Below are 26,062 nucleotides of genomic sequence, written 5' to 3'. Positions count from 1 at the left end.
GAGGCCTGAGAACTCACTTTGCTTGGAAATGTCTGTGTATGAGTGGCTGTATGGGTGTGTGATTAGGTGTGTTTCAGTGGATGTATGGGTGAATAAGTGTGGGTGTGAGTAGATGTATGGGAGAGTGAGTGCCTGTGTGAGTGGTTGTATTGCTGAGCGAGTGTGTGAGTTGCTGTATGGGTGGGTGAGTAGATGTGTAGCTGTAGAGGTGTGTGAGTGGTTGTATGGGTAAATATGTGGGTGTGTAAGTACCTGTATAAGTGAGTGCTTATGTGATTGGCTGTATTGGTGAGTGTGTTAGTTGCTGTATGCATGGGGGAATGGCTGTGTGAGTGGCTGTATGGGTGGGTGAGTGGCTGTGTGACTGGATGTATGGCTGAGTAAGTGGGTGTATGAGTGGCTATATCAGTGAGTGGGTGTGTCAGCTATTGCATGGGTGAGTTTGTGGCTTTGTGAGTGGCTGTATGGATGAGTGAGGCGTTATGTGAGTAGCTGTATGGGTGGGTTAATGGCTGTATCAGTGACTGAGTGCCTGTGTGAGTAGCTTTATGGGTGAGTGACTAGGAGTTCAAGTGAGTGTATGGGTGAGTGAGTAGCCGTTTGTGTGGGTGTATGGGTAAGTGAGAGGGTGTGAGTACCTGTATTGCACAGTCAATGTGTATATGCGTGGTTGTAGAGGTGAGTGAGTGGGCATGTGAGTGCTTGTATGGATGTGTGAATGGGTATGTAAGTTGTTTTGTGGATGAGTGAAGGGATGTGTGAGTGGCTGTATGGGTGAGTGAGTGTGTTAGTTGCTGTATGCATGGGTGAATGGCTGTGTGAGTGGCTGTATGGGTGGGTGAGTGGCTGTGTGACTGGATGTATGGCTGAGTAAGTGGGTGTATGAGTGGCTATATCAGTGAGTGGGTGTGTCAGCTATTGCATGGGTGAGTTTGTGGCTTTGTGAGTGGCTGTATGGATGAGTGAGGCGTTATGTGAGTAGCTGTATGGGTGGGTTAATGGCTGTATCAGTGACTGAGTGCCTGTGTGAGTAGCTTTATGGGTGAGTGACTAGGAGTTCAAGTGGGTGTATGGGTGAGTGAGTAGCTGTTTGTGTGGGTGTATGGGTAAGTGAGAGGGTGTGAGTACCTGTATTGCACAGTCAATGTGTATATGCGTGGTTGTAGAGGTGAGTGAGTGGGCATGTGAGTGCTTGTATGGATGTGTGAATGGGTATGTAAGTTGTTTTGTGGATGAGTGAAGGGATGTGTGAGTGGCTGTATGGGTGAGTGAGTAGATCTGTTAGTAGCTGAATGGGTGAGTGAGTGGCTGTATGGCTGAGTGACTGGTTCTATGAGTGGCTGTATGAGTGAGCGAGTGTATAAGTAGTTCTATGGTCTGTGAATAAGTATGTGAGTGGTTATATGGGTGTTTGATAGATTGTATGAGAGTGTTAGTGGGTAGGTGAGGGGTTCTGTGGATGATGTCATCAGTGATGTCATTTGAGATATCAACAGTGATGTCACTGACCATGTCATGAGTGATGTCATATGTGAGGTCATAAGCAGAGCATCGTGGGGGCATAAGTTAAAGTTATCATAGGTAACTAGAACTGCTGAATTTCAATGGTTTTGTATGAGTGAAACATAAGCCTAACTAAGACATCCCTGTAACCTTTGTTTCTTTCAGTGAATTTCTACGTTTTTTAAAATTCTATTTCCCAACTATAACATCCCAGTAACCTTTGTTTCTTCAGTGATTTTCTAAAGTTTCTAGAGTCTCTGAGTGGGTGATTGACTAGGTGTGTGAGTGTCTGAGTTGGTCTGTGTGTGGGCGAATGACTGTTTGGCTCAGTCTGTGAGTGTCTGAATGTGTCTGTGAGTGGGTGTGTGTGTCTCAGTGGGTGTGCTAGTGTCTCAGTTGGTATGTGAGTGGGTGAATGTGTCTCAGTGGGTCTATGACTGGGTGCATGAGTGTCTGAGTGGGTACATGAGAGTGAGTGGGTCTGTGATTGGGTGTTAAGTGTTAGAATGGGTCTGAAAGCGGGTGCGTGGGTGTCTGAGTGGGTCTGTGAGTGTGTGGGTGCATGAGTGTCTCAGGGGGTCTGTGAGTGGGTGTGTGGGTGTCTGAGGGGGTGAATAAGTATCTGAGTGGGTCTGCAAGCAGATGCATGAGCCTCTGAGTGACTGTGAGGGGTTGTGTCAGTGTTTGAATGGGTCTATGATGGGTGCACGAGTGTCTGAATGGGTCTGTGGGTGAGTGAGTCAGTGGGTCTGTGAGTGGGTGAGTCTGTGTGGGTATGTGTGTTTCTGAATAATTCTGTGACTGGGTGTGCGAGTGTCTGAGTGGGCCCGTGAGTGAGTGTGTGAGTGTCTCAGTGGGTATGTGAGTGTCTGAATGGGTCTGTGAGTGGATGCGTGAGAATGAGTAGGTGAGCAACTGGGTGCATGAGTGTCTGAGCGGGTCTATGAGTGGTTTGTGTCAGAGTGGATCTCCGAGTGAGTTCATGAGTGTCTGAGTGGGTCTGTAAGTGAGAGCATGAGTCTGAGTGTGTCTGCGAGTGGGTGCACGTGTCTCAGTGGGCATGTGATTAGGTCCATGCGCTTCTGAGTAGGTCTCTGAGTGGGTGAATGAGTATCTGAGTGGGTCTCTGAGGGGGTGCATGAGTGTGTACCCTTGGTCTGTGAGTGGGTGCATAAATGTGTAAATAGGTCTGTGAGTGGATGCATAAATGTCTGTGTGGGTCTGTGAATGAGTGCCTGAGTGTCTGGCTCAGTCTGTGAGTGAGTGCGCAAGTGTCCAAATATGTCTGTGAGTGGGTATCTGGGTGACTCAGGGGGTATGTCAGTGGGTGCATGAGAGGGTACATGAGAGTGAGTGGGTCAGTGATTGGGTGCATAAGTGTTAGAATGGGTCTGTGAGCAGGTGTGTGAGTGTCTGAGTAGCTCTGTGAGTGGGTGGGTGGTTGCACAAGTGTTTCAGTGGGTCTGTGAGTGTGTGCATGAGTGTCTCAGTGGGTCTATGAGAGAGTGCATGAAGGTCTGAATGGGTCTGTGAGTCTCTCAGTGGGTCTGCAAGAGAATGCATGAGCCTCTTGGTGGGTCTGTGATTGGGTGTAAGAGTTTGAGTGGGTCTCTCAGTAAGTGCATTAGTGTCCGAGTTAGTCTACAAATGTATTTTTTTTAACCATTTTTAGGTGATATTTGAAAATTTGTTGCAATGTTACACCGTGGAAGGGAGCCTGCTGAGCATCAACGACTTCAAGAATATCGCTTGTGGATGAGAAAAAAAACAAAAATCACCATATTATACACATGGCTCCCCGGGAGACCCTATATTCCAGCCATGGGGTCAGGGTACTTCTACACTGACCCCTTCTATTTCTTTCCTCATTCATTCTGACAACCCTGGGACCGTGTCCAGTTACATAAAATGGTGGCCACAACTGTCTTGACAAATCGCAAATGCGCGTGTCAGCAGGAATGCTTTGATTGGCTGGTTGCAATCTGTGTAAATACCCTTGCCGCCCAGAAACCCATACCCACCTTAAATCCTAAAAATACCATTGCCACCACCCAAAACCCCACATTCACCCTAAACCCTAAAAATACCATTGCCACCTAAAAACCCAGACCCACCCTAAACCTAAAAAATACCCTTGCACTACCCAAAGACCTACACACACCATAAACCCCAAAGAATACCCTTACCACCACCCAAAAACACACCGCCCAAAAACCTAAAAATACCCATGCCACCCAAAAACGCACACCCACTCTAAACCCTAAAAATACAGTTGCCACCCAAATAACTCACACCCACCCTAAACCATAAACAAACCCTTACGATCTACATATATATATATATATATATATATATGTTAGGGCAAGGGCTCTTCTCTTCCAGTGAGGGAGTGGCTGGACAGTGTTTAACGGCATGGTCATGCCATGGAGATCGCACCACCAAAAGGAAAACTCAATAGAGCACTATTTCGCCTATATTTGACCCCCCTTTTATACATTCATACGCTTAAAAAAAAGGGGGGGCAAGGGGCAAGTTTGGGTGAGATAGTGCAGCAACATGTTTCCGCTGTCAATGATCAGTTACAAGAACCTATATCCCAGGGTAACATTCTATAAAAGAGAACAGAGAGATTTAGGTGTGCTGCATGTTGTGAAGAGTGTATGTGATGCAGTTTGTGGAGAAGTGCATTATGTATTGTACACTGAAGTAGAAACATGAACAGGTATTAAATATCACTATTAAGAAAAGTAGACAATGATTTAAGCAGATTTTGGGGAGGTGCACAATATGTATTGCACACTAGCATACATGCTAGCTCTTTGTATTGAGAATGTCTAAAGTATCATTACTGATGAAGGCTTTTCATTGTGCACTGGGTGTGTTAAGTTCAAATTTAAATAAATGCTAGTTGACTGGAATAGACAATCTATTGATGACAGCCTTCTATGGTGCTTAGTGCCTTTTAGAATAGATGACCATAACGTAGTTTGCATAGAAAACAAGCAAAAGAGATTTGATGAGCACCTAATACATGACCCATCAAACATCCCAGGACAAAGGATACACTTTAGAGATCCCCAATGGCGTTTCTTTGGTCAGACTGTGCAGCAGAAACCGAGAGATGTTAAAAAGTGTTTCAGGCAAATGGGAACTGAAAGGCTCATCCTGAAATACAAAAAAACATGAAAATGTTTGAAATGTTCTCTCATATGGAATAATTTAATGGATGTTATACATTTGGCATTGAAGGAATTCAAAAAAGCTGCTCTTTTCACAAGCAAAAGAACTTTAGTGGCTTCTCATATATCGCAAGTGCATAAATGAAACATAACTTTGGCAGGGCCGTTTCATAAGAGTTTTCTTTACAGTACATATATTCAGTATAGATGTGAACATTCAGGGTAGCAGAGTCTCTAAATCCAAATGATTTTGACAATCATAAAAAACTAAAAATGTAACTTTTTCAAATTACCTTCAGAACTGCAAACAGAAATACCAGTGGGTAAGGTTCGCCATTCTACACATTTGGTATAGGCTTTAGTTAGTCTGACAAATATATCAATGATAACCTTGGATTTCGGACTACCACATTTACAGTGTTGCAATAGTACGTAATTTACATTTTTATTTGACCCAATATGAGAATACCAGCATTGGGACTCTGGAAACAAAACAGAAAAAGTTACTTACTTGTAAACCTAGTTCTTTACCATGGGCATTCCTGTGTTTAAAAAGGGTAGACTATCTCAAAACAGGTGTGAGATCCGGCATCTTGCAAACGCGCTGCTATGTTACACTTTTTATGAATATCAGAGAGGATACAATTTAGATGAAGGAAAAGCTCCCTAATTGCAATTGTAGTTCTGACCAATGGGTATTCTCTCTGAATTCATAAAAGTTAGAATGCCTCCAACCATGTGTGAGATCTAGGATCTCACACATGCGCATAGCTACTCTACCTTTAAAAAATAGGAGAGGCGAAGAAGCAATCTTTGTTTATTGGAATGAAGCATTTTTTTTCTAGACTGACAAAGCTCTTGGCTCATAAAATGGATCCTCAATGTAGAAAGCTACTTAAAGGAGATAAGTTGGACCATGGAACAACATTCCCCGCACGAGCTTCGGAAGCAGAATAGATGGTTTAGTCTGCTGTATGGCCAGGGACTTTCTCCCCAAATTATTTGATAGTGAATGGTTATTGAGTGTGAGGAGTATAGTGCACGACTGAAACCAACTTTATCAGCATCACATTTCATCAGACACAGTCTGCACTTACTAGATAACTAGTAGTATATCTGTTGCTTTGTATAATTATTGTGAACACCACAGCATATTCCCTTTACAAAAGGAGATGGCTACTGTGTTCAGAGATAAGACAACAAACCAGCTGTAGTATTGGTGGAATAATGATGTACTGAAGTAGAACTCCAAACATCTGCATGTCAGTAATATCTCAGTAAGAATGAATAACAGATTCTCCCACATTCTAACACTGAAAGCAGTGACATCCCAAACATTCGGATGAGACCAAAATAATGTATAAGCACAGAGTATAAAAGTTGCACTGTTATACAGCAGAATTTACAGCTTTATGAGACCCATACAGGAGACCAAGTAAACAGCACTATTAGGATACATTGGTTGGACATAACCTAAGGCAAAAAGAACTCAGTGGTCAAAAATCTTGCTTAGTGCATTGGTACAAAGACCTTTGCTCAGTCTTTGGAGTCACTCTTTTTTTCCCTTTCAACAGTAACATCAGCAAAAGAGTTTTCAAAAAAACTTGCTCTTAAGAGTCAGGCAAAAGAGAAATCAAAGAAAAGCACATTTTAATGGTCAGCCCAGAAATTGGCTAGGAGTTTACCAAAGGGTATCTGGAGAGCTCCTAATGACCAGATCAGGATTAGTGTATTCTGTAGGGGAGTTGTGCCTGGTTTAGAAAACAGTAGTCAATAGAAAATAAAATACATGAACCAACTTCACAATGGAGCCTTGCTTTCAATACAGCTGTAATCAGGTAATCAAATTTAAGCCTCAAAGCTTAACAACAAGTATATAAAAAGAAGGAAAATAAGACTAGAAGAGAAAAAGAACTGGTTTAGTTGTTTGAAAGATTTATATTTTTCCTAAGAACTTGAAATGTACATGCCAGGTGAGAAAATAACAGCTGAATGAGCATCCATATGCATGTACCGTGAAAAAGTAGTGTTCCATTTATCCATTCTGCTTTGTAGAATGTTGTCTTTCACTGTTAACTGATTTTGCAAATATACTTGTTTGAAAGAGATCCAGGCTGCAGACATCAGTGAAGAAAGTAGCCCTTGAACAACTCAATAACCATTTGCCTGCTATTCAAAATACTGAAGAAAGCTCAAGCGATATACCAGAACACAGAAATTCAGTTATGGGGAGACAATGAATACAGTTTAGAGGGAAGCTTTCAATGGTCGAACGAGAGTGGGATATAGCATAAGCTTAGAATAGGTAATACCAAGTAGTCTAAAACTGGAAATCTAGTACTTGGCTCCCTGGGGAACACAAGTATGGATTTGCCAGTATATAAAGGGGGACCAGAAGACAGGATCCAACCGAGATCAGAAAGCACCCTTGGCTCCACATCCTTATAGCCACTCAGGTCAAAACTGTGTGCTGTTAGGGGTTCACGGGTGTGGAATTCCAATAGCCCGATGCCCAGGACATATTGTTTGGGGTCAAGGACAACAGGTTTTTGTGTTTATTTTGTCCTTAGTACAAGTAGGCCCAACCCCCTGCAGCCCAAGCCCTTTGGCTGCCAGTTTACAGTAACACATTATGGATCAGGGAAGCAAATTGTCTGCTGCTAAGGTAATATTTATGTCCCTATGTCAATGCTATTTGAACTTGTTTCAATGACCCATATACACAAAGCTTTTATTATTAGGGTGAGCGCTCAGAGGAAATGTTGTAAGCTTGGACTATAATACGGACGATGGTTCCAGTATAAAAATGTATACACATGTTTGCAAAGTTTTACAATATGAAGCTACGCATTTGCTCCCAGAATGCTCTCTGGTAATATGCAAATATTTGCAGAAGCTTGAAAGCAAGACTGATGATTCTTTGCTTTCAAAATAAAATATTCACAAAGAAATGCAACTCAGAAAAAAATGTTTTGCTAAAGTACTGTGAAATTTTAGGTACCATTTCTTTGAAACATCAGTTACTAAAATGTGTTAATACATCCTAGCATTTCCCAAAAATTATTCATTATGAAAATCAGAGTAACCTGTTTCTACAAGATTATGCGAAACAGGGAAATAAACAAGTATTGTCAAAGCCAAATAGGTCTGACATTTGTGGTCTGACATTTGTGGTCAACCATTTGGTTCTGTCAAAACATGGTTTTTGTTAAACTTTTTTGGTGTAGGAGCTGCCGGGCGCTTGCCTTTGTAACAAACATGGCAAAATACAAAAAGTATTTTTTGGTCTCAAAAAGCACACATTACAACAGCAGTTCCTGTCAGTGAACAACACTTTGTGTGCTGATATGTTTGAGAAAGAGCAGAATGCTGACACAGTGAAGCCAGCCTATAGAGAAAGAGATACACTTTCGATAAGCAGCAGACCTAATTCGATGCCCAGTTCTTAATGAAAGTCATAAAGGTGCATCCATGTTGTATGCATTTGTATTAGTGCCGATTTATGGCTTTCATGAATTCACACGTATTTACGGAAGCAGGCCTGAAAAATCTTACTCCTGCAAAATATTTGTGAACTCCATTTTAGCACGAGCAAATACGCATGTGTAGATTTGCTCATCCGAAAATCTATTAAGCGTTTACAAGTTCACTTTTCCTCCAACCACCTTTTTTCCAACCCTGAAAAAAGTTTTACTTCTGCCCTTGTCAAAGAGTACATTTCCAACCTCTCTCAGTATGATCAGTATGGGAGAAGATTAGAGAAGAGCTGTTTAAAACCCCTAAAACATGCAAGTTAGTAACCCTGGAACTATTGCTTGCCGCTGCCTTCAATCCCAGTATGCAGATCTGTGGAAAAGTGGCATAATAAGGGAATTGCTAGAATTCGGACCATACTATAATATGAGCCCTGGCATAATCAGACAAGCTATTATCAGAGCTCTTATATAATGAGATTGCTGCCATAACTTCTCGCCGCACTACATGACACCAAAGGGACAAGTGGATTTTGTTACAGGACAAGTAGATTTAAGAAGCAACCTGTCCAATGGACAAGTGCATAATTTATTAAATTCCACACCATTGGGGGTTATTCCATCCTATTGGTTCAGCCTTCATCTTAGGTCCACAGGGAGGCAAAAACACCAGAGCAGAGAAATACTGGAGGTTACTGATGCTAGTGATCAAGTCTGACTAAACTGATGTCACAAGAGTGATGCCATTTATAAACAAAAATGTAAATAAGAGGTCACTGAATGTTATACAAATGCATTGTGGTCAGGTAGTTTAACATAATGGCTGCTCTTCTTCATTAGGCTATATAGTGCCCTGACATTGGTCCAGCAGGGGTAGGATTTAAATTGTTTTACTGTGTCCTTTTCTGAGTCCACCATGCCCTGCGGCAACTCAGCAACTTCAGTAGGCCCCAAAGGCTCCCTAGCACTCAGGCCTTCAACAGTGGTCATCTATTCATGTCTACACAACCTCCCTTCTTGCCCTCTCTTGGTATGGTGTGGGAACCACACCTTACCTAGAAAGCTACGTCTGGAGCTGTAGTTCTGGATAGCTTGTGCTACGACTCTTGATTATTCAATCAATCAACAAACCAATCAATCGTGATTTGTAAACAGGGCTAATCACCCATGGGGGTATCCTGTAGCTGAGAGTACTGCTGCAGAGAGCTCTGCTGACATCCAGATCCCGAGTCCTTTTCTGAATTTCAGCAGAAATTATGAGGTATGTAGGTGAAGAGGGAGGACATTACAGGATTTCGCAAAGAGATAGGAGAAAGGGCATCCTCCACTGTTGCTTCGGCGGATGCGGGGTGTGTGGGCGAGGCAGAGCGCAGGGGTCTGGACGGAAGGTGGAAGTTCAGCGGTAGTTGATGTATGCTGGCCCCTGGTTGTGGAAGGCTTTGAAGGTGAGGATCAGCATATTGAACTGGCATCTCTTCTGAATGGAGAGCCAGTGGAGCTTCTTGAGTTGAGGGATGATGTGGGTCCATTTAGGGGTTCTAGGATGAGTCTGTCCACTGAGTTCTGTACTGTTTCCAGTCTCTTGAGGAGGTACGAGGTGATTCCTAGGTTGAGTGTAATGCCATAGTCCAGTCAGCTAGTGACCAGGGCTTGCATGACGGTGCGTCCGGTGTTGATGGGGAGCCAATTGAAAAATCTTGATGAGCATGTGAAGGGTGAGGAAAAAGGTGGATGAGACTACAATGACCTGTCTTTTCATAGTGAGCTTACTGTCTAGGATGATGCTAAGGTTGTGGGTGTTTTCAAAAAATTTCCTTTCTGTGTATTAATCTTTCAGTTGGTGACCATGAGGCCTACACACTTAAATCAATTATTATCACTTTTTGATTATAATTTTTGGTTACCAATAGTACGCCACACATGAATGTCATTCTTTATAACTCTCAAAGTTTTATTTTTTATAAAAGGTTTTTATGAAAAGAAAGAGAAACATATTACATCGGTAAACCTTGTGGATACACCTACAATTATAAAAAGTGTGCTCTGTTACAATCTTAACCACTTTCTAACAAATCCAAATTACGGTATCTAATGCAGAGTCACACCACAGTTAAAATCTTTATGTAATCAAATTAAATACATGATACAAACAATTTATACATAATAAAAAGTCCCATTGTCGACGCGTTTCGGTGCGTAGAAGTACATTTGTGGCACCTTCCTCAGGACAGACGAAATATTAAAAACCAATGATTTAAACTTCTTTCTAAAAAAGACAAAAATGAATATAATCAGTACTTTATTTCTATAGAGAGTTTTTAGACTAACTGTGGGCCAATCTAGTGGTGTTCATTATTGGTATATTGAATGCCCTTACTTGAAGTATAGGGTTTACGGTCCTTGTATTAACTTTTCAGGACTTCTTCGCTTTTCGTTTGGCGTTCGCATAAACTCGCTCACACCGTAAAATTTTTCTTTCAATGGCTTTCTATGGAGGGAAAGCATGGAATTATACACCATACTGGAACAAGGTATTGGCTAGTTTATCCCTATCTCGTATATTACTTACTTATTTATTTATGGAGCTTATAGAGCGCGCAGCTACCTCCGAAGGAGGTGTCCCGGCGCTAAGATTACATAACTGTCCCCATGAAGAGTAACCAAGATCATATCTCACAGAGAAAATGGGAAACGGTGAGGAGTTAACAGTCCAAGTCCTACCGCCTAGTGAACAGCCAGGTCTTGAGTTTGCGGCGAAAGGCTGGCTCAGATTCACAGAACCTGAGGTCAAGGGGGAGGCTATTCCAGAGTTTGGCGGCAGTGACGGTGAAAGATCTGCCGCCAGTCCGAGAAAGCCTGAATCTAGGAACCAACAGAAGACGAAGGTTATTGGATCTGAGATGTCTGGCTGAAACAGAGATCTTGAGACGCTTTTTCAGATAAAGTGGGCCAGTACCATGGATAGCCCGAAATGTCAGGATCAGAATTTTAAAGTCAATGCGTCGTGAAATGGGAAGCCAATGAAGTTCTTCTCGGTAGGCTCTGACTGAAGTACGGGCAGGGATGTTACCGATGAGCCGGGCTGCCGCATTTTGGACTATTTGCAGGCGATCAATAAGATAGTGCGGGGCACCTGCATATAGACTATTAGCATAGTCTAGATGGGTGATGATAAGGGCCTGGACTACAGTTTTGCGTGAGGATAGAGGGAGGAAGGGGAAGATTTTTCTGATCATGCGAAGTTTAGAGAAACAGGCCCCTACCACTTTGTTAACTTGGGCATTTCCGGACAAAGAGTTGTCAAAAATGAAGCCCCTTAAAAAGGATGTCTTATCAAAGCAGAAGCCTTTTTCCAAATAGGGTCCGTATGTATTCTGTAATTTTACTGCGCCTATAAAGAGTGCACAGTTACTTGGGTTTTTTTTTATCATCATTTACAGATGCTTATTATGCATGGGATCAATCACACCTATACATACCGATAGCTTTTGTCACTATTGCCGGCACCCAGGCTGTTCTTGCTCGCACCCACTCACATAGTGTATTTATACCTGTGCTCAAGTGACATAGACTTATATTAGAGTTCAATGTCTTGTTTATTCCATTTATACCCTGACACAGGATGTGGTGTACATACCTAGTTGGGGTGAAGATTTCTTTAATCGCCCGAGATGCAGCTGTTAGTTTTCTTTGGCCGCTACTGGTTTAACCGTTTGGTGGAGATTTGTTTTCAATTCAATCTTTTCCAACCTGAACAGTAAATACAGCATATTTTAGTAGGGTACTAAATAAGTCGATTTATGTTGCTTTATCTCACTCGCATGATTGCACTATATCGCAGCAACCGATACAGGTCACTACTGCTGGGGCTTTTACCAAGTCTAGGGCTCCTTTACATGGTACTCGTTTTTATCAAAGTTAAATGCTATATTAGCACTATTTGCCCAAAAACGCTTACTATTGTAATGGTCATACATTAGTCTAGGATCAGCGATCTACGTCCCAGGGGCAGAGGTTCACACTCCTTATTCAAACCCCACCGCTGCCTGACTCCCAGGGACAGAGTGCTCACCTTCTAATTACGGGCGTTCGGCGGACCTTCTTCCGACGGCTTCCTGCTTCCGGCTGCTTCTGATAGCATCGGTCAGAGGCGCCGGCCTTATATACCTATTCCTATGTTTAATTGGTCCCAATTATTCAATTATGGGGCATATCCGGCGCCATATTTGTAGTTTTCGCGACTATGGACATGATTGGAAACTACCGAACTCTCGGTTATTTATTTATCCGCATTTTATGGTTCGTTAACGGGACCCAAAATAAGGCATTCGTTTTCCTTAATTTGTATAAATCACAGAGTTAATAATACTCTCAAAGTGTGGCTCGCGCTTACTACTTGTTGTGTTCTAACATCGCGGCACCCGTGTGTCAGCGCCATTTTAGTAGTTTTTAGTGATTATTCTTTATGAACTACAGGGCTGCGTGTTCGAGCCCCCTATCATCCTGAAATTTATTGCTATTATTCACTTCTTTACTTTTGCGTGCTAACTTCGCACTCGATGTTTATATTTATTTTCGGAGTTTAGCACGGGCCCTTGCCCTTGTATTGAGGCTGTTTTCTAAAGTAAGCATCGTCCTCTAGGGACTCCATGGTTACCGGTTCGAGTCGTGAGCTCGCTATGTTTCCCCAATCACCCTTTAGTTAATCATCCATATTTCAACATAATTGCACATTGTATGTGGGAAAAGTGGTAATAAACCTTTGTATGTACATTTAAACATTCCCTTTTCATTAAAGTTACCCAGATATCGATATTTTTAGAAACAAAATTTTTTTTCTTTTACACAGCCAGGTTTAATTACAGTGTTTCTAGCAACAATGTCTCATTTACTTGTAGTCCCGAATATGCATACACCCCACTACTGTCTTTCCAGGTCGAGATGATGGTAACTTGTATTCCAAAGTCAGTTTTTAATGTTTAACACAGACTTAATCCTGACCATATGGTTTCAAGAGACAGATCTACTTCAATTACCCAGTTCATTAAAACAAATCCAGTGATCAATCCTGTTCAGACAAATAGTCAATACATAGAATATTACAGCATGTTTATCACATTCTACAGGTATTGCACAAATTTCATAGGGGAGGGATATGTCAACATATATCATATTATCTAATCATTCTATCCCACTCCTCCCGGCAGTTTAGTCTGTGATAGTATGACTTGAATTTAGACATATAAAATTGTTCCCTTTGTTTTCGTTTTTTATTGAGGTCACCTCCTCTCGCTGAAATCTTAATCTTTTCCAAAATGAACCACTTAATTTCATCAAAGTTGTGTTTTTCCGCTATCCAGTGCTCTACCAATGGGGCGTTCTTTTTTTGATTTCTGATCGCGGAGCGATGTTCTGTGAGACGTAGGCGCATTTCGCGCCCTGTCTCACCAATATAACATTTGTTGCATGGACACAACAATAGGTACACTACATTTGTAGTGCGACAATTGACGTGTTCATTCATCCAGTGGGTTATTCCCTGCACCTCCAACTTGTCAGTCTTAATGATATTCTTGCAATGTGTGCAGGAACCACAGGGCAAATTTCCCCTAATGGGATTATTGGTCACAACGTCTCTTTGTCCTCCTCTTTTTGACTCTTTAAAAGTATGTACTAGGTGATTTCTTATGGTCTTGTTTCTCCTGTACGCATAAACTGGTTTTGTCATAGGTGTTATTCCTGCTTTGTTTAGTATGGTCCAGTTTTTGTTTATAAGATTCTTTACTTTATTGCTGAAACCATTATAGTCAGTAACCATAATAATGTTTTCTTCATTGCTGTGCTTTTGTTTAGATGATACCTCAAACAGACTGTCGCGGTTGTAGTACTTCGCACGCTTATATGCTTGTTTTATTAAGCGTTTGGGATAGCCTCTTTGGGCGAGCTTGGTTTTTAAGTTGGCAGCATGTTTTTCATAGCTCGTTCTATCACTACAATTCCGCCTTATTCTTAGGAACTGACTAAAAGGTATCCCATCTTTTTGACATCTAGGATGGTAGCTTTTATGGTGAAGGAGCGTGTTTCGGTCAGTTGGCTTTACAAACAAGTCCACATTGAGGACTCCTTCTTTTTCATGGATTTTAATATCAAGGAAGTCTACTGCCACTTGGCTTTTGTTTGAGGTAAACTTAAGGTTAGGATCCCCACAGTTTATCCATTCTAAAAAGGTGTCTAAATCCTTTTCCTCGCCCTCCCAAATAAAGACCTGGAAAGACAGTAGTGGGGTGTATGCATATTCGGGACTACAAGTAAATGAGACATTGTTGCTAGAAACACTGTAATTAAACCTGGCTGTGTAAAAGAAAAGAAAAAATTTTTTGTTTCTAAAAATATCGATATCTGGGTAACTTTAATGAAAAGGGAATGTTTAAATGTACATACAAAGGTTTATTACCACTTTTCCCACATACAATGTGCAATTATGTTGAAATATGGATGATTAACTAAAGGGTGATTGGGGAAACATAGCGAGCTCACGACTCGAACCGGTAACCATGGAGTCCCTAGAGGACGATGCTTACTTTAGAAAACAGCCTCAATACAAGGGCAAGGGCCCGTGCTAAACTCCAAAAATAAATATAAACATCGAGTGCGAAGTTAGCACGCAAAAGTAAAGAAGTGAATAATAGCAATAAATTTCAGGAGAATAGGGGGCTCGAACACGCAGCCCTGTAGTTCATAAAGAATAATCACTAAAAACTACTAAAATGGCGCTGACACACGGGTGCCGCGATGTTAGAACACAACAAGTAGTAAGCGCGAGCCACACTTTGAGAGTATTATTAACTCTGTGATTTATACAAATTAAGGAAAACGAATGCCTTATTTTGGGTCCCGTTAACGAACCATAAAATGCGGATAAATAAATAACCGAGAGTTCGGTAGTTTCCAATCATGTCCATAGTCGCGAAAACTACAAATATGGCGCCGGATATGCCCCATAATTGAATAATTGGGACCAATTAAACATAGGAATAGGTATATAAGGCCGGCGCCTCTGACCGATGCTATCAGAAGCAGCCGGAAGCAGGAAGCCGTCGGAAGAAGGTCCGCCGAACGCCCGTAATTAGAAGGTGAGCACTCTGTCCCTGGGACTCAGGCAGCGGTGGGGTTTGAATAAGGAGTGTGAACCTCTGCCCCTGGGACGTAGATCGCTGATCCTAGACTAATGTATGACCATTACAATAGTAAGCGTTTTTGGGCAAATAGTGCTAATATAGCATTTAACTTTGATAAAAACGAGTACCATGTAAAGGAGCCCTAGACTTGGTAAAAGCCCCAGCAGTAGCGACCTGTATCGGTTGCTGCGATATAGTGCAATCATGCGAGTGAGATAAAGCAACATAAATCGACTTATTTAGTACCCTACTAAAATATGCTGTACTTACTGTTCAGGTTGGAAAAGATTGAATTGAAAAAAATCTCCACCAAACGGTTAAACCAGTAGCGGCCAAAGAAAACTAACAGCTGCATCTCGGGCGATTAAAGAAATCTTCACCCCAACTAGGTATGTACACCACATCCTGTGTCAGGGTATAAATGGAATAAACAAGACATTGAACTCTAATATAAGTCTATGTCACTTGAGCACAGGTATAAATACACTATGTGAGTGGGTGCGAGCAAGAACAGCCTGGGTGCCGGCAATAGTGACAAAAGCGATCGGTATGTATAGGTGTGATTGATCCCATGCATAATAAGCATCTGTAAATGATGATAAAAAAAACCCCAAGTAACTGTGCACTCTTTATAGGCGCAGTAAAATTACAGAATACATACGGACCCTATTTGGAAAAAGGCTTCTGCTTTGATAAGACATCCTTTTTAAGGGGTCATCTAAAACCCTATGAGTAAGTAATATACGAGATAGGGATAAACTAGCCAATACCTTGTTCCAGTATGGTGTATAATTCCATGCTTTCCCTCCATAGAAAGCCATTGAAAGAAAAATTTTACGGTGTGAGCGAGTTTATGCGAACGCCAAACGAAAAGCGAAGAAGTCCTGAAAAGTTAATACAAGGACCGTAAACCCTATACTTCAAGTAAGGGCATTCAATATACCAATAATGAACACCACTAGATTGGCCCACAGTTAGTCTAAAAACTCTCTATAGAAATAAAGTACTGATTATATTCATTTTTGTCTTTTTTAGAAAGAAGTTTAAATCATTGGTTTTTAATATTTCGTCTGTCCTGAGGAAGGTGCCACAAATGTACTTCTACGCACCGAAACGCGTCGACAATGGGACTTTTTATTATGTATAAATTGTTTGTATCATGTATTTAATTTGATTACATAAAGATTTTAACTGTGGTGTGACTCTGCATTAGATACCGTAATTTGGATTTGTTAGAAAGTGGTTAAGATTGTAACAGAGCACACTTTTTATAATTGTAGGTGTATCCACAAGGTTTACCGATGTAATATGTTTCTCTTTCTTTTCATAAAAACCTTTTATAAAAAATAAAACTTTGAGAGTTATAAAGAATGACATTCATGTGTGGCGTACTATTGGTAACCAAAAATTATAATCAAAAAGTGATAATAATTGATTTAAGTGTGTAGGCGTCATGGTCACCAACTGAAAGATTAATACACAGAAAGGAAATTTTTTGACATAGTTCTTGTTACCCAGTCCTTTCTGGTCCCTGGGAGACTCTCTAATTTTGGAGATTGTTCTACAGCCTTTCGGCTGGAGAGTGGGCGCTGCAATATAAAAAATGGATACTTTACGTACGTTTGGTTTTTCAGAAGACCAATTCAAACAACTGATAGGGGATTCATCTAAAACAATAAATTCCATGACACTTACTAAAAATGATGATGAGAGGTGGAATAAACTCTGGAACCTAAAGAAAAAGATGATAAGAACAGAATTACATTCTGAGTTTATAATTCAGTATTGTAGGAAAGGGATTATACCAATAGGACTTCAAATTAGGAACGAACCGGGATTGTTCGTTAATAATGAGAAGTTCAAGGAGAGCTGGACACTAATCGCGAATAGATGCAGTCGCGACTAGATGTTGCTCATAATAGAGACCGCCCAAGCTATAATCATAATAGAGAGGGAGGAAATCGAGACCCTTGAAAAACAACTAAATGATAGTACAGCGTTGGAGGACGCCAAGAAAAAACTAGACGAGATAAAGGAGGATATTAATGGATACCAGGAGTACATGATAAACAAAAAAACAAATAAGCTGCGGAAAGATATAGCTAATTATAAAATCGAAACTGTGTACCCATATATCCAAAAAGACTATTATGAGCAACCAGCACCCACAGAATATAATGGTAAACACTTTAACTACAACAGGAACCGGTATCATAAAAAGAATGTAACATTCTCTGATACCTCCTATAACAGCTCTGAATCAGAAGGGGAAAACCATCAGGACCCTAGAAATAGAACCGAGGAGAGACAAGGAGGCCAGACAAACAGAGAATACCAACCAGTTTTTTTAGGTCAGCCACAGAGGCGACAACAACGTGGCTTCAGAGCCCGGGGGAGGGGACGTCAGGGCAATCAACAAGCAGGGGGAATGACAAGGAGACCATACATGCGGACTCGCAGCCAAAAGGAATGGGACTAATAGGAGAAAACCCCATATTCCCCAATCAGGAACAGAAAATGGAGGGTGAAGTTTTAAAAGCCCCAATAATTAACCTTTCAAATAAAGTATTAAGTAAACATGAAACTAGTGTCTTAGAAAAGGGTTTGGGTTTTGCCCCTAGCACAATAGGCTGTAGATTTAATATCGAAAGGGATGTAAGGGACTTATTTAGAAAAATTAGACTCAGGAAGTTTTTCATGGGCAAGGAAGATAGAGAAACCACCAACAAATCTGGCCTAAAACCTTTGTCCACATGGACTCCCAATATCGGGATGGTAGGACCAGAGGTAGATACTTTCGAAAAAGCGGTGACCATTGGCCTAGAAAAGCTATTAGACACACAGGCATGGACTGAAAATAACTTATCAAAAGAGGAAAGGGATGCATTAAAATCCCTAGCTTCCTGCGATGAAATAACGATAAAACCTGGAGATAAGGGGGGCAGCATAGTGGTTTTAGACACAGAAGATTATGAAAGTAGAATGCTAATACTTTTAAATAATGAGTCACATTACAAATCTAGCAATGTGAGGGAATGGAACAATCTTAAGAAAAAAGTTCATGATGTGGTAAACTTTGCAAAAGAAGACAATATCATTTGTGAGGAGGAATACAGATTCCTGATAAATGAAAATCCCAAAATCCCGGCACTATACGGGTTGCCTAAGGTGCATAAAAATTTGGAAGATCCTCCAATGCGCCCGATAGTGTCGGGAATAGAATCTTTGACTGAGCCCCTCAGTAAATACGTAGACCACTTCATTCAACCTTTGGTCACGAAATTACCCTCGTATATAAAAGATACTACCCACATGATCTCAAAAATAGAAGGGAGAGAGTTCAATAAAGACACACAATGGCTGGTGTGCCTTGATATCGAAGCGTTGTATACAAACATCCCGCAAGAAGATACTGTTAAGATGATGAAGGGCATTCTAAGTGATGAAAATGGTGACTTAACTTCGCAAAATACATTCATAATAGAATGTATAGAGATAATCTTAAAAAACAATATCTTTTTATTTAAACAGGACTATTATTGTCAGATCAAGGGCACCAGTATGGGAGCCACATGTGCTCCCAGCCTGGCATGCCTATATGTAGGTAATTTCGAGACCCAACATATCTACAATGAAATGTGTCCGTTTTACGAGAATGTGAAGTGCTGGTCACGTTTCATAGATGACATTTTCTTTATTTGGGAGGGCGAGGAAAAGGATTTAGACACCTTTTTAGAATGGATAAACTGTGGGGATCCTAACCTTAAGTTTACCTCAAACAAAAGCCAAGTGGCAGTAGACTTCCTTGATATTAAAATCCATGAAAAAGAAGGAGTCCTCAATGTGGACTTGTTTGTAAAGCCAACTGACCGAAACACGCTCCTTCACCATAAAAGCTACCATCCTAGATGTCAAAAAGATGGGATACCTTTTAGTCAGTTCCTAAGAATAAGGCGGAATTGTAGTGATAGAACGAGCTATGAAAAACATGCTGCCAACTTAAAAACCAAGCTCGCCCAAAGAGGCTATCCCAAACGCTTAATAAAACAAGCATATAAGCGTGCGAAGTACTACAACCGCGACAGTCTGTTTGAGGTATCATCTAAACAAAAGCACAGCAATGAAGAAAAAAATATTATGGTTACTGACTATAATGGTTTCAGCAATAAAGTAAAGAATCTTATAAACAAAAACTGGACCATACTAAACAAAGCAGGAATAACACCTATGACAAAACCAGTTTATGCGTACAGGAGAAACAAGACCATAAGAAATCACCTAGTACATACTTTTAAAGAGTCAAAAAGAGGAGGACAAAGAGACGTTGTGACCAATAATCCCATTAGGGGAAATTTGCCCTGTGGTTCCTGCACACATTGCAAGAATATCATTAAGACTGACAAGTTGGAGGTGCAGGGAATAACCCACTGGATGAATGAACACGTCAATTGTCGCACTACAAATGTAGTGTACCTATTGTTGTGTCCATGCAACAAATGTTATATTGGTGAGACAGGGCGCGAAATGCGCCTACGTCTCACAGAACATCGCTCCGCGATCAGAAATCAAAAAAAGAACGCCCCATTGGTAGAGCACTGGATAGCGGAAAAACACAACTTTGATGAAATTAAGTGGTTCATTTTGGAAAAGATTAAGATTTCAGCGAGAGGAGGAGACCTCAATAAAAAACGAAAACAAAGGGAACAATTTTATATGTCTAAATTCAAGTCATACTATCACGGACTAAACTGCCGGGAGGAGTGGGATAGAATGATTAGATAATATGATATATGTTGACATATCCCTCCCCTATGAAATTTGTGCAATACCTGTAGAATGTGATAAACATGCTGTAATATTCTATGTATTGACTATTTGTCTGAACAGGATTGATCACTGGATTTGTTTTAACGAACTGGGTAATTGAAGTAGATCTGTCTCTTGAAACCATATGGTCAGGATTAAGTCTGTGTTAAACATTAAAAACTGACTTTGGAATACAAGTTACCATCATCTCGACCTGGAAAGACAGTAGTGGGGTGTATGCATATTCGGGACTACAAGTAAATGAGACATTGTTGCTAGAAACACTGTAATTAAACCTGGCTGTGTAAAAGAAAAAAATTTTTGTTTCTAAAAATATCGATATCTGGGTAACTTTAATGAAAAGGGAATGTTTAAATGTACATACAAAGGTTTATTACCACTTTTCCCACATACAATGTGCAATTATGTTGAAATATGGATGATTAACTAAAGGGTGATTGGGGAAACATAGCGAGCTCACGACTCGAACCGGTAACCATGGAGTCCCTAGAGGACGATGCTTACTTTAGAAAACAGCCTCAATACAAGGGCAAGGGCCCGTGCTAAACTCCGAAAATAAATATAAACATCGAGTGCGAAGTTAGCACGCAAAAGTAAAGAAGTGAATAATAGCAATAAATTTCAGGAGAATAGGGGGCTCGAACACGCAGCCCTGTAGTTCATAAAGAATAATCACTAAAAACGACTAAAATGGCGCTGACACACGGGTGCCGGGATGTTAGAACACAACAAGTAGTAAGCGCGAGCCACACTTTGAGAGTATTATTAACTCTGTGATTTATACAAATTAAGGAAAACGAATGCCTTATTTTGGGTCCCGTTAACGAACCATAAAATGCGGATAAATAAATAACCGAGAGTTCGGTAGTTTCCAATCATGTCCATAGTCGCGAAAACTACAAATATGGCGCCGGATATGCCCCATAATTGAATAATTGGGACCAATTAAACATAGGAATAGGTATATAAGGCCGGCGCCTCTGACCGATGCTATCAGAAGCAGCCGGAAGCAGGAAGCCGTCGGAAGAAGGTCCGCCGAACGCCCGTAATTAGAAGGTGAGCACTCTGTCCCTGGGAGTCAGGCAGCGGTGGGGTTTGAATAAGGAGTGTGAACCTCTGCCCCTGGGACGTAGATCGCTGATCCTAGACTAATGTATGACCATTACAATAGTAAGCGTTTTTGGGCAAATAGTGCTAATATAGCATTTAACTTTGATAAAAACGAGTACCATGTAAAGGAGCCCTAGACTTGGTAAAAGCCCCAGCAGTAGCGACCTGTATCGGTTGCTGCGATATAGTGCAATCATGCGAGTGAGATAAAGCAACATAAATCGACTTATTTAGTACCCTACTAAAATATGCTGTATTTACTGTTCAGGTTGGAAAAGATTGAATTGAAAACAAATCTCCACCAAACGGTTAAACCAGTAGCGGCCAAAGAAAACTAACAGCTGCATCTCGGGCGATTAAAGAAATCTTCACCCCAACTAGGTATGTACACCACATCCTGTGTCAGGGTATAAATGGAATAAACAAGACATTGAACTCTAATATAAGTCTATGTCACTTGAGCACAGGTATAAATACACTATGTGAGTGGGTGCGAGCAAGAACAGCCTGGGTGCCGGCAATAGTGACAAAAGCTATCGGTATGTATAGGTGTGATTGATCCCATGCATAATAAGCATCTGTAAATGATGATAAAAAAAACCCCAAGTAACTGTGCACTCTTTATAGGCGCAGTAAAATTACAGAATACATACGGACCCTATTTGGAAAAAGGCTTCTGCTTTGATAAGACATCCTTTTTAAGGGGTCATCTAAAACCCTATGAGTAAGTAATATACGAGATAGGGATAAACTAGCCAATACCTTGTTCCAGTATGGTGTATAATTCCATGCTTTCCCTCCATAGAAAGCCATTGAAAGAAAAATTTTACGGTGTGAGCGAGTTTATGCGAACGCCAAACGAAAAGCGAAGAAGTCCTGAAAAGTTAATACAAGGACCGTAAACCCTATACTTCAAGTAAGGGCATTCAATATACCAATAATGAACACCACTAGATTGGCCCACAGTTAGTCTAAAAACTCTCTATAGAAATAAAGTACTGATTATATTCATTTTTGTCTTTTTTAGAAAGAAGTTTAAATCATTGGTTTTTAATATTTCGTCTGTCCTGAGGAAGGTGCCACAAATGTACTTCTACGCACCGAAACGCGTCGACAATGGGACTTTTTATTATGTATAAATTGTTTGTATCATGTATTTAATTTGATTACATAAAGATTTTAACTGTGGTGTGACTCTGCATTAGATACCGTAATTTGGATTTGTTAGAAAGTGGTTAAGATTGTAACAGAGCACACTTTTTATAATTGTAGGTGTATCCACAAGGTTTACCGATGTAATATGTTTCTCTTTCTTTTCATAAAAACCTTTTATAAAAAATAAAACTTTGAGAGTTATAAAGAATGACATTCATGTGTGGCGTACTATTGGTAACCAAAAATTATAATCAAAAAGTGATAATAATTGATTTAAGTGTGTAGGCCTCATGGTCACCAACTGAAAGATTAATACACAGAAAGGAAATTTTTTGACATAGTTCTTGTTACCCAGTCCTTTCTGGTCCCTGGGAGACTCTCTAATTTTGGAGATTGTGGGTGTTTTCAGTCAGAGCGGGTGAGGGTTCTAGTTCAGGGGCGGGGGGCACTAGGCATCGTTCCATGAGGAGGTGTTGTTCCCGAAGATCAGCACTCTTGTCTTGTCGGTGTTGAGTTGTAGGCAGTTGTCTCTCATCCAGTTGGTGATGTTCATCATGAGCCTACAGAAGTTAGTCAGCATGGTGGAGGGGTCTTCTGATAATGAGAGGAGGAGCTGGATATCGTCAACGTAGGATATGATGGTTAGTCAATCCGACCTGATGACTCTGGCCAAGGGAGTCACGTATTTGTTGAACAGGGTAGGACTAAAGGATGAACCTTGAGGGACGCCGCAGATGGTGTTATTGGGTTCCGAGGTGAAGGGCGGAAGGTGGATTCTTAGTGTTCTACCTGTGATGAAAGAGGTGATCCACTTGAGGGCGTCTCCTTAGATTCCAATGTTGTGAAGCCCTTTGATCAGGGTATGGTGTGATACTGTGTCGAACACTGCTGAGAGGTTGAGGAGGATCAGGGCCACCATTTCTCCTTGGTCGAGGAGGGATCAGATGTAGTCTGTGGCTGCAATCAGGGTGTGTTCGGTGCTGTGGCTGGTGCAGAATCCGGATTATTATCCTGCTTTAAATTTTCTTAATTTTGTAAAGGGTTATTTAACAGACCTTGTTGATTTTATTCTTTAAAATAATAACCTAGCCACAATAAACCTATGTTTTCACAGGTGTAACTCATGAATCTTGCAGAAGTCACTAACCAAGAGAGTCTTTGCAATATATGTGTATTGCTTTTACAAAACTACAAAATAGTAACAGTCACAAAATACATTAATCTCTATTATTATTAAAAAAGCATATTATACATACAAAATACTTTTCATATCAATTCTGAATATTGACCTCCATGCACAATCACAGACATAAATCAATTCGAATATATTTAGTGTGTGTATAAGTATTCCCACTTATCTATATATAATTGGTTTTACAATACAATGAAAAGTTATTACCTGGCGACGCAAAGCTGCTGGATCAGTTATCCATATTTACAACAGTTAAACTCAGCATATTCCTTGATGACAATATTTCAGCTCTCAGAGTACATTATTGCTAAAGTCCTCCATCAGCCAACATATTTATAGACTATAAACAGATAGTTCCCACAGCCTTAACTTTTTTCTAAACCACCTTCTGGTCAATAATATTGATAGTGTCATACAACACCATTCTATTATTCTTATATTTTGAAAAAAGAGTATCTAGATTATATCTTGCAGGGCTGGATACTGGGGGAGATGAGGAACACGCCGAAGCAGGGTTGAAACTGCAGTAATACTAGGTGCTGGGATATTGTTAAAAAGGACTGCATAATCTCCATTGCTACAGAGGGCTCCTATCAAATCCTGCCATCCATTACATGAACATTTTATCTGATTCCAGTTGCGTGTGAAGTTGCTTGCTGGCTTCGGTTTGCTGGACTGGGGTGCGTCGATGTGGAAATGTATGATGGAGCGGTCCGTTCACGTGACTGGAGTGCGGTGGCTGAAGGTGATCTGTTGCTCGCCGTGAAGATGGGGTCGAGGGTGTGTCCTGGGTTGTGAATCGGGCATAGACAAGATGGAGGTTGAGGGTCTTCTGAAAGAGTAACTAACAACATATGCTGCAGGGTCGGTTTCTTATATAAAACTCACCATTCTCGACAGCCCCACAGCTGTTGGTGTCTTTGGTATACTTTTACAATCAAAATGTGTGCCAGAAACATACTTTCATTATTAATTGAAAGGTTAGGTCAGGATCCTTTTTATATTTCAGTTGTATATATCCAGATACAATCTACTTGTGCACACTTTCCTCTAGAGATATAGTACAGCAGCAAAAAGGAAAAAAAATATATTCAATACAACACAGTCTTCTATGACTCTATATATAATTAGGTGCACCTTGAGAACTGCCAACTAAGCCTATAAGCCATACATTATTTGAAATAAACCACAACCTTTTTGCGCAAGAAGAGTAAAGGCGTGACGAAAGAGTTAGTAACAAACTATCCACTTTAATTTACCATAATAACCACACATATCTTCACATGTATACTTATATTTTAGAAGCTGAAGACAAACTAGCTTAGAGCAAGTTTGAGAAAGGGAACGTTGGATGCATGCAGATCTTACCGTGTATCTCTGGATGGAATGATAAACGTGATAGAGTTCTGCCAGGTGCTGGAAGTGGTGAAACTTCTGGAGCATTTCAGTCTTCTTTTGCTCTTTTTCTGGGGAGAGAAATCAGCCATTATGTCTGGTCACCTAGAATTACTTTTGTCAGCTGGCTTTATTAGGCACTATGGTTTTTTTTCTAAAAACAAGGTAACTTTCTTTAGACAGATGTAGGTCTGCAGCACAAATCCAGTAAATCACATCCTTGTACCTACCGTAATTGAAGAGTGAAACATTCAATTTGTTGTAAAACTCAAATCCAGAAGAACTGTGGCTGGTTTGCTTTAGTGAAAAGCAAGGAATCTCTCACAACAATTGCCCAGCTGAGTGATGCTTGACTGGCCTAGAAGACTAACTGGAAGGTTAAAAACAGTTCCTTCTTCGTACCAGATTCCACTCTGCAAAGTGTGGGAAGAGAAGCTTAATCTTCACAAGGAACTCACTTGCATTCATCCTTTACTACAGTTCTCCATAATCCTAAGTAGTTGCTCATCAAGATTTTAGTTATTTCTAACCGTATGATCTGGGTATTTCAAACTACTTGTTAGATCCAGAGCCGGATAGCCAGACGTACGCTCCAACCTGTCTTGCAACTACAGATTTGTCCTAAACATTTAGTGTGTGTTACTGGTCAAGAGTATAGGTACTTTCAGAAAAACTAGTCTGTTAAGTTGTGCAAAGGTGTTTTTAACAGGACCATTGACGCGGGATTTGGCCAGTCTAAACATGGCCGCTCTCTAAAGAAGCTCCCAAGGCAAAATCCGGGCTGAAAATCTATACTAGCGGCCTGGAGGTGATGTGAACTGGACCGTATCACTGGCTAAAAGCAGGGGCTACTCTCGTGTGTGTTTATTTCTTGAAGCAGAGAACGGATTACAGCTACCTTTGAACGCCTTGATTGGACCCCTGTAAAGGCCCGAAGTCCAACATGGTCAACTGAGCCATCCTTGATCCCCGCTGGAACATCAACTAAGGAGAGTCTGGAGAATATATTCTCTCCTTTACTGCACTCCAAGTGCATCAGAGTGGATGCAG

General features: G+C 40.7%; 1 protein-coding gene across 1 annotated transcript in view; it reads right to left on the bottom strand.

Moving 5' to 3' along the window:
- Window positions 1-26,062, bottom strand: part of IFT122 (intraflagellar transport 122) — a 402,329-nt gene that overhangs the window by 101,736 nt on the left and 274,531 nt on the right. The window contains exons 22-23 of the mRNA XM_078661691.1: window positions 24,986-25,083; window positions 4,568-4,668 (exon numbers count right to left, since the gene is read on the bottom strand). Of these exons, the coding sequence (XP_078517817.1) occupies window positions 4,568-4,668; window positions 24,986-25,083 (199 nt within the window). The remainder of the gene's footprint in view (window positions 1-4,567; window positions 4,669-24,985; window positions 25,084-26,062) is intronic.

This window comes from Lissotriton helveticus, chromosome 9 (genome assembly GCF_964261635.1).
Source record: "Lissotriton helveticus chromosome 9, aLisHel1.1, whole genome shotgun sequence".
In the NCBI taxonomy this organism is placed as follows: Eukaryota; Metazoa; Chordata; class Amphibia; order Caudata; family Salamandridae; genus Lissotriton; species Lissotriton helveticus.
This window is presented reverse-complemented; position numbering and strand designations above follow the sequence as displayed.